The sequence below is a fragment of the Callionymus lyra genome, chromosome 1 (genome assembly GCF_982586985.1).
Source record: "Callionymus lyra chromosome 1, fCalLyr1.hap1.1, whole genome shotgun sequence".
In the NCBI taxonomy this organism is placed as follows: Eukaryota; Metazoa; Chordata; class Actinopteri; order Syngnathiformes; family Callionymidae; genus Callionymus; species Callionymus lyra.
In genome coordinates, this window is record NC_141818.1 from 37638380 (window position 1) to 37653398 (window position 15019).

General features: G+C 38.2%; 1 protein-coding gene across 1 annotated transcript; it reads left to right on the forward strand.

The window, feature by feature from the left end:
- Positions 1-9466, forward strand: slc44a1a (solute carrier family 44 member 1a). Its single transcript, XM_087806376.1, has 16 exons — positions 1-249; positions 376-462; positions 2435-2577; positions 3761-3897; positions 3977-4070; positions 4150-4319; positions 5054-5143; positions 5314-5456; positions 5533-5719; positions 5869-6037; positions 6990-7146; positions 7258-7341; positions 7412-7549; positions 8199-8435; positions 9039-9113; positions 9203-9466. Exons 1-16 carry the CDS (start codon positions 226-228, stop codon positions 9224-9226), a joined length of 1959 nt encoding a protein of 652 aa, XP_087662502.1. The 5' UTR covers positions 1-225; the 3' UTR covers positions 9227-9466.
- The last annotated feature ends 5553 nt before the right edge of the window (positions 9467-15019 follow it).

A 15019-nucleotide genomic window follows, 5' to 3' on the forward strand; every position in this document is an offset into this window, starting at 1 on the left:
CGCAGCATTTTCAACTTTCTTGTTTTCTTCCGCATTTACCTGTCGCTGCTCTTTGTGCGAGACTGTAGCCGTGCGTCCATAGTTACACTATATTTGCGGGTAATTTTAAGTGCATTCTACTGTTTTTTAATCGATTTTTTTGTCGTCGGGGTCGAGGAACGGGCGAGGCGCCTCAAAACAAAGGAGAAAAGTTGTCAACAAGTTTCCACCCGCGGGTGTTTGACAATGGGGTGTTGCGGCAGCACGCAGGTGAGTTAGCTGCACTGTGGTGGCTTCTTACACGCCCAGCAACCAGGAGGAGAAGCTACCGACGATTCTGGGTTTATTTTGGAGCAGCATGAGTTCATGTTTGTTATCTTTCTTTTTAAAACGCAGGTCAAACGTGACTGGAACCCGCTGCAGGAGCGCAGCTGCACCGACATCCCATGGCTCGTCCTGTTCACGCTCTTCTGCATTGGAATGGTAACTTTTTAAACTAACTAAACTAACTTAGCATTAAAGGGTTATAACGATCTGCACGTCGACATGGTCGGTAACTACATGTGATCCGATGAGAAAGTAGGTTAAATCGTCATCATGCCATTTAAAGTGATGCTACACTTAAAATGCACTTGTTTTTTTTAGGTTGGGGTTGTTTTTCAGAAAGATCCTTTCTTTTTTTTAAAAAGTTATAGGCAAAAATGTATGTTCAAAAAGCTCATCTTCCCGCTGTAAGATTCTTATCAACAGTACCCATGAAATGAAAGACATGCAGCCCATTACATAAGCCTGCGTTTCCCAAAAGAAAATGAAGGTTCTATTAGAAGTTGTGAGTCACATTTGTTTCTCTCATGAACAGAAGATCAAGCGATTTAGAAGAAAAACACTCTTGTATCCTTATAACCCAGTGGTCTTCAACCCCCCTAGAGTGGTCCCGATCACTAAAGGCATGTGTTACCAGAAGGAGAAACATATATTAAATATATATAATATATCATTCGTTTTATTATTATCTTGAAGTTGTTTTGTTGTGACAAAAAGACGCTTGTTTCAGCCAAGTTTACTCAAAAAATAAACTAGTTAACGAGTGGAAAACTGTTTTCATATGAAGGTTTGTTAATATAATGCCCACGTTAAAAAGGTTTGGGTTTTTTCTGCCGATCACGGAAATGTATGAACCATAATAACTGTAAGTAAGTAAGTCAGTAATTTTTATTTGTATAGCGCTTTTCCAGACCAGGGTCACAAAGAGCTTAAACCATCAAAACAATACTCAATAAAGTATATACTTTAAAGATCAAGATAAAACTGATAACACAACAGGAGTTCCAGAAAATCAAGGAAAAGCCTGAACAAATAAGAACGTCTTAAGATGTTTCTTAAAGGAGCCCGTTACATAAGCCTGCAAAGAAAAGTAGGTTCTATTAGAAGTTGTGAGTCACATTTATTTCTCTTATGAACAAGCGATTTAGAAGAAAAACACTCTGGTATCCTTATAACCCAGTGGTCTTCAACCCCCCTAGAGTGGTCTATTAGAAGTTGTGAGTCACATTTATTTCTTTTATGAACAAGCGATTTAGAAGAAAAACACTCTTGTATCCTTATAACCCGGTGGTCTTCAACCCCCCTAGAGTGGCCCCGACCCCGAAAGGCATTTGTTACCGGGCGGCACAGAAGGAAAAAATAAAATAAAAAATATATAATATATCATTCGTATTATTATTATCTCAAAGATGCTTGTTTCAGTCAAGTTTACTCATAAAAATAAACCTGTTAACTAGTGGAAAACAAGCGCTTAAACAATCAAAACAATACTCAATAAAGTATATACTTTAAAGGTCAAGATAATACTGAGAACAACACAGGATTGATCTATGTTCTTTGTCTTTATCTTTAGACTTAGATTGTGTAATCTTGTTCGTTCTCTTTATGATCTTGTTCTTATTTTTTTTTTTTTTTTTTTTTTTAATGAAAAATTGCTGTATGTATTGGCTATTGGAAAAAAACAATTTCCCGAAGGAGACCTCCTGAGGATCAATAAAGTTTTACCTTACCTTACCTTACCTTAGGAGTTCCAGAAAGTCAAGGAAAAGCCTCAACAAATAAAAATGACTTCAAATGTTTCTTGAAGGAGTCAGTAGATCATCAAACACAGAGGGAGAGGAAGATCGTTCCAAAGCTTAGGAGCAACAGTCTGGAAGGATTTCTCTCCTCTGGTCCTGAACCGCGTTCAGGAACCATCAGTAGATTCTGATCCACAGACCTCAGAGCCCGAGCTGGGGTGTAAGTCTGGATCAGATCACTGATGTAAGGAGGTCATGTGATAATCATTTAATCTGTGTACACATGTGTTCTGGGAGTATATTAGAAGGGTGTCTGAAGAGAGTCTTTCTGATCGTGGTCTGTTTTTCTTGTGGTAATTTGACGTCATTTTTTAATCCATATTTTTGCGCAGGCATGCATTTGCGGCTTCACGCTCGCCACGGGAGCCGCAGCTCGACTCGTCTCCGGGTACGACAGTTACGGGAACACATGCGGCCGCAATAACACCAAGATAGAAGGAGTAGAACTGAGTGGCCGGAACATGGTTGACAACAAGTAAGTGAAGGACAAAAATGTTATTAATCTTCCAATTAAGTTGGACTCAGGGATAGCTTAAAATGTTATTACTGATCTATAATTTGAATAAATGTACTCTTGCACTACATAACTTTCCTACCAACCATTTCAAAATTCATGAGAATTCTTTAATTGACCTATTTCTTAGAAGTAATACAATGGCTTTTATTAACATATCCCATGTATTACCTTGAAGGTGTATGATGTTACTGCTAAAACAAAAAACTTAAATATAAAAATATAGTCTTGCATTTTGTTTACACTCTAGTATGGAAGTGTATCAGTCCCAACAGAATATTGAAAAATAATAATTGTAATAGTCGAATTATTTTATTGAAATCTACTTTTTAAAATTTTGAATTATAATTAATTTGATAATTTGATATATTTTAAAAAGGTTGAATTTGACTTTTTAAAGAATTAATTTTATTTAAAAAATGGAACACTTCTTTTTTCCTTTTTACATTTTAAACCAAGTGTTTGATACTCCTATCCCAGTATTTCGAAACCATTTTCTAAATTACATGTTTTAAATTGACTAATGTTAGTATAATGGTGGCAACAGACAATATTAAAAAGGGACTAAACTACTTTATCAAACTTTTCACCAATCAGGGTGGCACTATTATACCAACATTTGTTGAGTTGAATTTAAAAGACAAGAATAGTAATTATAGTAGTATTTCCAAATTATTGGAATTGGAATATCAAAATCATGTGTCAAACAATTAATTCATTTTGAAAATATTCACATTTCTTCATTTAATTTCTTTAAAAAATGTATCCTTTCAATATAAAAATTATAAAATTGAACTTTTAATAAAAAAATTAAAAGATCAACCTTTCAATATAAAATGATCGATTTCTTAAAAAACCTCATGAAAGTTTCAACCTTTTAAATTTGACCATTCAATCTTCTGCATCACTGATATACTTCTATACTCCAGACATTCTTGTACGGTTTGGGAAGCACGTGGTGTTGTAGCTCGAGTTCTGCTCGAACAATCGGTCATTTAGTTAAAGGCGTTTTTTGTAACAAAGGGACATCAGTTCCTCTCGGTGGCGAATGTCAGCGTCCGCCATTCTCTGAGCAGACGGGACAGACCCAGTGCTGACCGTTGTTGTAAACAAACACTAACCATGATTATTTCAATTATTTCAGGTATGTTTTCTTCCTGGATCCATGCAACATTGATCTGATAAATCGAAGGGTCAAGTCCATTTCATTGTGCGTACCCAAGTGTCCAGCCACTGAACTCAAGACCTACGCCGACGTGAAGGAGTTTGCGATCAGCAACGGTCGGTTAAGGTTAAAAAGCACAGGATCTAGAGATTTAATTCAAACTAAATCTGTTTTTCTATTGTGTTCCCCCTGAAGGATCTGCTCTGTGCAACTACGATGTTGCTCCAAGTAAATACCCATCTCACGCAGACAGACTCACAAAATGCCCGAAACTCCCGGTTCCTCCGAGGTAACCCAGTCAAGGATTACCTCTGTTATTTCTACAACTCATTGAGTTTACAAACGAATGCTCGTGTTCTCTCCGGCAGTAAAGCGGTTCCACTGTTCAACCGCTGTGTTCCCACCGATCTCGGCTGCTTCGCCGAGTTCGCTCAGACGTTCGTTTCGTTCGTGAGCGACAACAATGCTTTGCGCCGAGTGGTGGCAGGACTGATGGCAAGCAAGGACATCATCATGGGTCTCTGTGTTCTCGCTCTAGGTAAAGTTCGTTTCTGCAACTGCATGATGGTAGAGTTGAAGTCATTTGCACTAAAGACATGATGAAGCTTCATGAAGCCTCACAATCTGCTAGATGGCACTCTTTGTCCGTAGATGGACAACTATTTCAGTGAAACCTTCAATCATTTTAAAGCCAACAGCGCCATCTACTGAGCTCTGAAAGTAATGCTTTATCAAGATTCATATAATCAGGTTTCAGCAAAGTTTTACGAAAGATAATTTTAGTTAAAATAGCTGTTTGCACCCATTTTTTCATTTTTTTTAACATGTTTAAAATGTTATTTCTTTAAACAAAACTAAATCCAAATGTATCCATTACTTTTATTTCACTTAAAAATGACGGAGAATTATATATTTCCACTTTGATGAGCAATCTTGTAGGAAATTATTATTTTTTTAAAGTGAATTCTTATTCACTCTGTATAAAAAACAATGGTGTCCTCTATTAATTATTACCACATGGATATTAGCATCATCCATCAAATGCACATATCAATGAGACCGAATACGAAATCAAATATTAAAGATTATAAGATGGAAAAATCTCAGGTATAAAATATTAACAGGGAAATATGTAAGCTACAATTATGTGTTGTAGTAATGGTTGTTTTTTTTGTCAATGTATTATTATATTATTCAATTTGATAAGATAATAACCAAGCAATTAACAAAAAAAACTCTAATTGTTTCTTTATTTGTCTGTTTTGAATGCAGTTTTGTCCATGATCATGATGGTCATCATACGGTACATCTCTAAAGTTCTGGTCTGGATCATGACGGTTCTCGTTGTCATCGGCACTTTGGGTAACTATTTATACAAAAGAAAAACCTTCTCTCGGACGTGGTTTATTTGAAACACAAGACACATTCATGGATCTCATAAGATTGATTTTGTAAAATATTTAAAATTACACTTGGATTGACATGTTCTTGTGAACATATGCTGTGTTGTGAAGTGTAACGATGATTCTCAGCTGCGACTGGCGTCCTCTGGTGGCTGTACGTGGATCACAAGAAGGCTCTGGAAAACAAAACCCACTCTGTGTTTGGCAAAGAAGTGGCGTCCGATAACGTGAAGGCGCTGCTCATCTATGCAATCGTGGCGACAGTTTTCACAGTAAAGATTCTCTTTGATTCAATAATCCAGCTTCACGGTCACGACAGATTTGTTTTTTAAAACGGTGTCTCTGCAGGTGGTTATACTTCTGGTGATGTTCTTCATGAGGAAGCGAGTGGCCCTCACCATCGCCTTGTTCCATGTGGCGGGGAAAGTCTTCATCCATCTTCCTTTGCTGGTCGTTCAGCCATTTTGGACTTTCCTTTGTCTCATGCTCTTCTGGGTCTCCTGGATTGGGGTTCTTCTCTTCCTGGGGACTTCAGGCAAGATTATGAACAGTATCTTAAAAGTGATAGTTCACCCCAAACAAAGGAATCTTTTCCTTTTTAAAGTTATAGACAAAAATTATATGTTCATTTTAATGTAGCGACTGAAGCTTGGTTGTCTTCATCTCCTTTTGTGTGTGTTTCAGGAACGCCAGTGAAGAACAACACCACGAACCTTGTGGAGTTTCAGATGCAGGGGCCCCTTCAGTACATGGTCTGGTATCACGCCGTTGGTCTGATCTGGATCAGTGAGTTCATCCTCGCCTGCCAGCAGATGACCATCGCCGGCGCCGTGGTCACCTACTACTTTACCAGGTATTCACGGAACTCGGTGGCTGTTACAGACGGTGGCGTGTATTGTCAGGGATCTTGCAATACCATACGTTTCACGATGCCTGGGTCACGATATACTGTGTTGCTACATTTTGCCCAGTTAATATCAACTCGAAACATACAGGTAAGAAAATCCTGTCCCTGGTTATGTTTTTTACAAAATAGTCATAATTGGACGGATTGAGTAAAAAAATATTTGCTTCAAAAAATTATTATTAGTGTTTTAACCCAATTACACAGAAAATATAAAATTGAAAAAGTTTATTTTCATTGAAACTATTGTGTATTAGGGGTGTGTATTTGCAAGAATCTGGAGATCATGATGCAATATAGTACTATAGTATAATTATATATTTTTCAGTATTGTCAAGTACTTTCCTCTGGTGTTGCTGTATTTACAGACCACATGACTCTTGACGAAGTCATAACTGCTTTCATTTGTTTTGAAACCAAAATATGTCCAAACATCAGCTTTAAAAGCTGCTGGAGTCGACTGTATCCTCTCGTCCTCAGTCAATGCTGGGATCTTGTTGGATTCATTGTATTTTTTAGCTGTAGAGAAAATAACGACTGCTGTCATCTAGAGGCTGGAAGTTTAATAGCACAACACAAAAATGAACAAAAACAGTTGGCTGTTTAAAAAAAAATGTATATATATATATATTTTATACACACTAAATTAAACTATAAACCATAAAATAACTTTGCTGAAAATTAAACATGATTTGAATGCCAAAAAATGGACACGTGATGTTGAATATTGATACCGTATTAAAAAAATAAAATATTGTGATATATCAGTGTATCAATATTTTCTCAACCCCCTAGTATTACATTTGTTTTCTGATCAAAAGAACCTCTACAATACTTCAACCGCAAGTCAACCATCGTTTTATTCGTTCATTTTTATCACACGATTTTCTTTCCCTTAAAGAAATAAATCCCAGATGCCCGCGACCCCCATCCTCTCCGCCACGGCTCGGACTTTCCGTTACCACCTCGGCACGGTGGCCAAAGGCTCCTTCATCATCACCTTGGTCAAGATTCCTCGGCTCATCCTCACCTACATCCACAGCCAGCTGAAGGGAAAGGTGAGCAAAGTATCCGCCGTCCGTGCTTCAGCCGGGGGAAAAAAAGGAATCCCGGGCCTGATCACCGGGGCGTGAGATGAAGGCGTCAGTTCTCTTCTCGTCCGCCTGCAGGAGAACGCCTGCGCTCGCTGCATGCTGAAGGCCTGCGTCTGCTGCCTGTGGTGTCTGGAGAAGTGTCTGGCCTATTTAAATCAAGTAGGTTTGGATCTCGCCACGCTTTTTTTTTCAGTGTTCCGCCGTTTAACTCTTTCATTTCCCCCGTTAGAACGCGTACACTGCCACGGCCATCAACAGCACCAGTTTCTGCACGTCCGCCCGCGACGCCCTCGTCATCCTCGTGGAAAACGCCCTCCGAGTGGCGGCCATCAACACCATCGGCGACTTCGTCCTGTTCCTGGCAAAGGTGAAGCCTTAGGAACTAGTGATGGGCGGGTGAAGCTTCATGAAGCGTCGTCCTTATTGTCCGAGCACGGTATATGGCACAGTTTTCTGAAAGAAAAAAACAATTTTCTATTTATTATTAATAACTAAAAGGTGTTTTAATTAGACAAAGAAAACAGATTTTCTATAAAATAACATTAGCGTGTGACTCTTGACTAGTGAAAATGAGTAAAACACAAATTTTAGAAACAAAACTTCTGTTTCAGACACTTCTTTACACAACCATATAAACACAAACTCACACATTGGCACAAAGTATCTAAAAGCCAGTAGACACACGTACAGAACAACATTGTCGCCATACAATCAAATATATATGGATTCAAACACACAAATATCTTGTTGTAACCAAGAGTTCTTGCTGATTCAGCGTTATGGTGAGATGTTTTTTATGCACTTAATTTTAGTTCTTGCTATTGTATTGATACTTTTTTACTTCTGAGCGACGGCCTGTGAACATAACCCTGACATTTAACCGGTCTGCGGTACAAATATGCTTGGGAACCCCTGATTTTAGAGGCTCATGAAGCTTCCTCAATACCCAAGACACCGTTTGAAGTTATACTTGTCACTAAATGTGAGTGTGTGTGTGTGTGTGTGTGTGTGCAAAGGTACTGGTTGTGTCGTGCACTGCGTTCGCTGGAGTTCTGGCTCTGAACTATCAACGGGAGTACACGGTTTGGGTCCTGCCACTGTTCATCGTCTGCCTGTTCGCCTTCCTGGTCGCCCACTGTTTCCTATCTGTGTTTGAGAACGTGGTGGACGTTCTCTTTCTCTGCTTCGCCGTGGATTCCAAGTACAATGACGGCAGCCCCGGGCGGGAGTACTACATGGACAAATCCCTGATGGTGAGTAAAGAAACCCTTACTATGCGTTTTAATGTTTTAATGATAACAATACATTTTTTTTTTTGTGTAGTCGAGGCTTCTAACCATTATGTAACCGGTAACACGTCTGAGAATTATTCTCTCTTTCAATTGCAGCTGCGCTATATAACCACTAGAGGGTTCTGTCTCCATTCAAACACCTCCTAATCCCATTACATCAAAGCCCTTTCCAGTAGTTATCAGACAAAAAACGTATGGTGAAGACTCACTTTTATTATTATGAAAAATCTCTTTTGAACTGCTTGTTGATTGCCACCATCGTGTGACACAACACTGCGGGTTGTTTTCAAGTTAATCTCATTATTAGAGGCTTTTAATGCCACATTTTAACCCCTTAAAAATACTATATTACTTATCGCTGGGGTTACTTTCCAGGATTGGCAGCAAGGAGTTAAATCTGCGTAACTGCACTATATTCATTTTATAATTTCCTAACATTTTATATTTTTTAGTTTTAAAGTTTATCTGGGATTTCCATTCTTGTTTAGGAAGTTTACTGTAAAAGTTGATATTGAGTCAAATCAAGATTTGATTTGAACTATTTTATCTCTTTTTTATCTTCAGGAGTTTGTTGAGAATAGCAAAAGAATGAGTCGATACAAGCAAGGCGAGGGAAGTGGACGTGAGTTGAAGACCATGGTGAGTTGATTCAGGTTTTTATAATGAGTTAAAGGTCATGCTTTCTGATATTTTTAAAACTAAAACGTTGATTTTTGTGTTTGTTACAGACACCAAAGGGGACGCTAGCATGACACTAAAGAAAGTCCTACTTCAAATACTCAAAAAGAGAAACTAGACTTTTTTAAAAGTGACTCACACATTTGAAAGTTACAAACATTTTGGGTGTTTTATTTGCTTGCGGGTATTTTTATTTTGCTATTTTAACTTTTGATGTGAAGCTTTTTCAAGGTTCTTACTATTTTTCTAAAATGTTGAATGTTATTGTGGATTTCTTGTTAAAATTTCTACTAAAATAAACATTTGTGTTTCCAGTTCATGTTTTCTTCAGCTTACCCAGGTTTCTTGATTGAATATATTAATGAATTAAACTAAATCAATTGGTCGTTTTCAACTGGCGTTTGGAGGTTTTCTGACCACCTGAGGGCAGCAGACCCCAAAAATAAAATGGTCCTGCGATAAGGCCACGCCCCCTTTGGGAAAAGAAGACCGATCACGACAGATTTATTAACGCATTTTATTATATTAAACATAGCTTTTTTGTTAAAGGGTTAAAAAGTAGAATTCACGGGGAGGAGAAAAAAAATAACTTTCTTATTGGACATATTTGAGACAAACTGATGATGTCATTTCCGGAACAGACTCGCGTCAATATTGAAACTTTTTTTTTTCTTTCTTTCTGGTCTTTGTGTTCCTTTTTGAACACAAATAAAAAACAAAACATCACATGAAAAAATAATTTTATGACATAAACAATTATGACAAATCTTTAAAATATATTTTCAGCCATTGACACATTTTTAACTACTTTAAATTTAAGATTCAAAATAGTCCTTAAAATCCTTTCTTTAATTAATAATAACATTAATAATAATATATATATTTTTTAAATATTTTCCTCTGTGTTGTGTTTCTTTAACTGCTTCCTCTGAGCGTCCCTGCTCCCAAGCGCTGAAACTGATCCTTGACTCATGATACACCGCAGCAAAAAGGTGATGTCAGAATCTGTTTTTCTCAAGTTATTGTTACAGTGTTGTTACAGTGTTACAGTGATTGTTAACAGAAAACAAGTCGTATAAATTGTGTAGTAGTTTCCTGCTTGAGACCTTGGCTTCACTGTCTCAAATTCCTGCTTTTATCTAAGAAATTACATTTTTGTTGACATTGTATTGTATCAAAGAACTACATTTGATTATTGTAATGATGAAAATCCTGACAAAAAATGGTCTATGTTTCTGTAAAGTTTATGAAACAGGTTTATTTTTGATTTATTTGACAGTTTACAGCACATTTTTACCTTTTCTGGTGCACATTATTTTCATGTATTTTTTTTTGTGAATAAATTGACAATCACAATCAGACAAAATAGCTTGTATTTAGTTCTTTTTATTTGTTATTTCTTAACCTACTTAGAAAAATGTGAACCAACATTTCTTCTCCACAACACCATCACTGAAGAACCAAAACATAATCCATAACAATAAACCGTTTCAACTGTCTTTTTTTTCTGCCTGAGCAGTAACTGCTGCACCATCGCCTCTGATTTCCTCCCAGATCACGCTGACCCGGCGGCGGGAGTGCAGCCACTACATCAGCGAGCTTATTGATGAGAGAGCTCTCTGTCCACTTCCATAAAACACAGGAACACCGGGAAAGCTGCTTGATGGCGGCTCATGACTCTAAGTGATCCCTGAGGTAATTACATCACACTTCCTGGAAGCCTTTAAATTCAAGGCAGCTCATCGTTTATGCTTGAACGATACTTGATTCTTTTTAGTCTGATGCTAAAAAAAAAAAAGAAATAGGTCAAAATCTTATTTATTTAAATCTTTACAGGTTATATCTGAGGCTGCGTGCAGCGACGAACCTCTCAAACTAACTGGGGCGTCTCAAAATGAATTTTAAATGACTGTAATGTTGGCAGATCTGTTTAATAATTCAACACGAGAGCACATTTCCGAGGATGAATGTCATTTATTTGATTATTGCCCCATAAATGAAATGTCTTTTCTGTTACACACACTGTCACGCCTCCCAGTGCGGCATGTTTCGGATTCAGCCGAAACCAATGTGTGTCAAATTATCGACTGGTGTAGCTGTTCAGCATTCTACCGACTCAGCTGCTCCCAGATCAGCATATGTGCAACCTAAGATACATGTGTGACAAATATTAACATGCAACGATTGTTGTTGTTTGTATTAATGAGCCCCAGTGACTCACATTTTTGTGTGGTTCACGCCGCTCTACAACAGTCAAAAATGTTTTAGCACTACTTGGGTAACATAAAAAAAACTCCACCTTGATGCTACATAGTAGTACTCCGCCTGGCTCTGTAGTATTACTACACAAAGCTCCTACCCACTGTAAAGCTAGGAGTATAATTTTGACTTGGTTCTACTATTTCGACTTGGTTCTACTACTTTATAGTACTACTCTCCGAGGCTCTTTGAGGAACGGTGAGGCACTGTAAAGCTATAGAGTATTACTTTGCCAGGCTCCATAGTATTACTTCGCAATACTTCACTACGCCACAAGTCGATGAAATATTATTTTACGATGCTCCTAGACTCTAGGAGTAATACTACAGTGCTTTGCAGAGTTATACTACAAAGTCTCGCTGAGTTATACTACAGAGCATCATAAAATAATATTCCATCGACTTGTGGCGTAGTGAAGTTTTGCGGAGTAACACTATGGAGCCTGGCAAAGTAATACTCTATAGCTTTACAGTGCGGCGGACCTTAGTAAGTAAGTAAGTAAGTAATATTTATTTATATAGCGCTTTTCGAGACCAGGGTCACAAAGCGCTTTAACAATCAAAACAATACTCAAAAAAGTACATACTTCAAAGATCAAGACAACACCGAGAACAACACAGGAGTTCGAGAAATTCAAGGAAAAGCCTGAACAAATAGAAACGTCTTAAGATGTTTCTTAAAGGAGTCAGTAGACTCCATCAAGCGCAAAGAGAGAGGAAGATTGTTCCAAAGCTTAGGAGCAACAGCCTGAAAAGATTTCTCTCCTCTGGTCCTGAGCCGTGTGCGTGGAACCATAAGTAGATTCTGATCCACAGACCTCAGAGACCGAGCTGGGGTGTAAGGCTGGATCAGATCAGTGATGTAAGGAGGAGCCTGACCATGAATAGCTCTGAAAGTAAGAACCAGAATTTTAAAGTTGATCCTGAAAGAAACTGGAAGCCAGTGAAGAGTTTTAAGGATCGGAGAAATGTGAGTTCTTCTACTTGAGCGGGTCAGAATTCTCGCTGCAGAGTTCTGAATCAACTGCAGACGAGACAGATCCTTCTTGTTAAGACATGAAAACAAACTGTTACAAATAGTCCAGACGAGAAGAAACAAACGCATGGATTACAAGCTCCAGATCATGTTGTGACAACATTTTCCTAAGTTTAGAGATTTTTCTCAGTTGAAGGAAACAGTTTCTGGTCAGTTTTCTGCAGTGTTGAACAAGAGACATGTCTTTATCAAATACAACACCCAGGTTTCTCAGGCTCAGTTTGACAGACTGACCTAAGTCACCCAAGTACTGACTCAACCCTGGAATCTTATCATCAGGAGCAATCACCAGAGTTTCAGTTTTGTCCACATTAAGCTGTAAAGTGTTTTCACTCAGCCATTGTTTGATTTCTAGCAAACAATTGACTAAGCTGTTCAGCCTTTGGGGCTCAGTTGGGTCAAAAGAGCAGTAGAGCTGGATGTCATCAGCAAAAATGTGATAAGAAACATCTGGAAATCTCTGAATGATTTTACCAAGGGGAATCAAGTACAGCAAAAACAATAAAGGACCCAGAACAGAACCTTGAGGGACTCCACACAACAGATCTGCCGATTCAGACCTCATTTGATTGGCAGATACACTAAAACTGCGCCCAGAAAGGTAAGATGAGAACCATTCTAACACAGACCCAGACAGTCCCACTTCATCCCTTAGTCTTCTCAGCAGGATCTGGTGATCAACTGTGTCAAAGGCTGACGACAGATCCAAGAGAACCAGAACAGTGAATTTACCAGAGTCAGCCGACATCATGATGTCACTGGACACTTTCAATAAAGCTGTCTCCGTAGAGTGATGTTTACGGAAGCCAGACTGAAACTTCTCATGGATGTTGCTCTGATCCAGGAACAAAGAAAGAAACAAACCTTAGTAGTAGGGCAGAGTAAAACTGTGTTATATCGGGGTGTTATACCACAAAGCCTCACAGTTCGGCGAAGAGCCTCGCAGAGTAGTACTATAAAGTAGTAGAACCAAGTCTTGCTGGAGATACGATATCGCAAAATTATACTCCAAGCTTTACAGTGGGTAGGAGCTTTGTGTAGTTATACTCCTAGACTCTAGGAGTGTTACTCCTAGACTCTAGGAGTAATAGGTCAGTAGCAGCAGGGTATGTAGAGGTGTGTATTAGCAAGAATCTAGCGATACCATGTCTCATGCTACAGGGGTCAATGATGCAATATATTACTGTGTTTTTTAGTTCTGTCTGAGTACTTGACTCTAGTGTTGTAGAATTTACAGACCATGTGACTCTTGGTGATTTTGTAACTGCTTTCATTTGTTTTTAAAACCAATATATGTCCAAACGTCAGCTTTAAAAGCTGCTGGAGTCGACTGTATCCTCTCATCCTCAGTCATCGCCAGAATCTCATCGATTTCATTGTTTCTTTAGCTGCAGAGGACTGCTGCCACATTGTGGCCAGTGGTGTTACTGCAGCGAAAAGATTAACAATTGCTGTGAATATTTGCATGTTAATTGTAAATAAATGCAAAAAACAAACAAGGAGAGTAGAGATAGTTTCTTACACCCACAGTAGCAGCAGGAGTTAAACTACACACACAGAAGTGACGTTGGTGAGATTGGATTAAGTCACACAAATGTACACGGTTCTTAGAATTTAGTTTTTCTTTGGTGCACACGCCTGTTGTACCCGGCAGAGCCACTTATCCAAGTAACCTGATTTCCGAACAGGAAAAGTGCTTCCTGCTATTCAACAATTTCCCATGGACGCTTCGTCAACCTGTCTCATGTAGCGCCGGCCGACATATTTATGTAGCGGGGTGGAAATGAGCCGCAGATTCTATCAGCCGTAATCCTCTGGCCGTGGCACAGTGTGTGGAAATAACTTCTTATATTTACAAGGAGAATTTCCTAACTTCACATGCGGGAGGAAAAAGAAAATAATCAGAGGTCTGCGATGGCACTTTCTTTTTCTTGTGTATATTTATCCTCACTTAAGCCCCACATGTTTACCTATACTTGTCGTTTGTTCATGAAATATTCATTTGTTTTCTCCTGAATAATACACACATGTTCCTGTACTTGTGCTGATGGCGCTCAAGCTTAGTTTGCAGCTCTTGTTTTATGAGACAATATATGGAGACAATCTTAGTTCTATTATAGTTAAAATTCACTTATTTTCTACTACCGATTTTCCATCACTTTAAAGCCAAGCCTTAAATAATAAAAGCATAAAATAATGTTTTTCAATAAAAGATAGATGAATACAATACAATGAATTAAAATACAATATGATCTAACACCATTAAATGGAATATAAATAATGAATGAAAACGATCAAAAAGGAGGATGTCCACAAACGTGTTGGCGGCCAGACTGACAAACCACTAAAACGAATGAATAAAGACAAAAAAATCAAAGTGAAACTCACCAAAACTGAGTAACTAAAAGCACTGACCAAAAAAAGGAGATGTCCAAAGAGATCCATAAGAATAAGCAACAAACAAGGAAGGAAGGGAATTGAGTCAAACTAGGCAGAACTGTAAGATGAGCTTATGTCGGTCTGTGGGAAGTCCAGCGTACATTAATGCATGAAAATATACTTTAATTTAAAGG

Excerpts from the sequence above, each read along its gene's own strand:
- slc44a1a (XM_087806376.1), top strand. The coding sequence starts at position 226 with ATGGGGTGTTGCGGCAGCACGCAG. Across the intron at positions 3,898-3,976 it reads GGAGTTTGCGATCAGCAACG|GATCTGCTCTGTGCAACTAC; the intron begins GTCGGTTAAGGT and ends TTCCCCCTGAAG. Across the intron at positions 4,071-4,149 it reads AAACTCCCGGTTCCTCCGAG|TAAAGCGGTTCCACTGTTCA; the intron begins GTAACCCAGTCA and ends TCTCTCCGGCAG.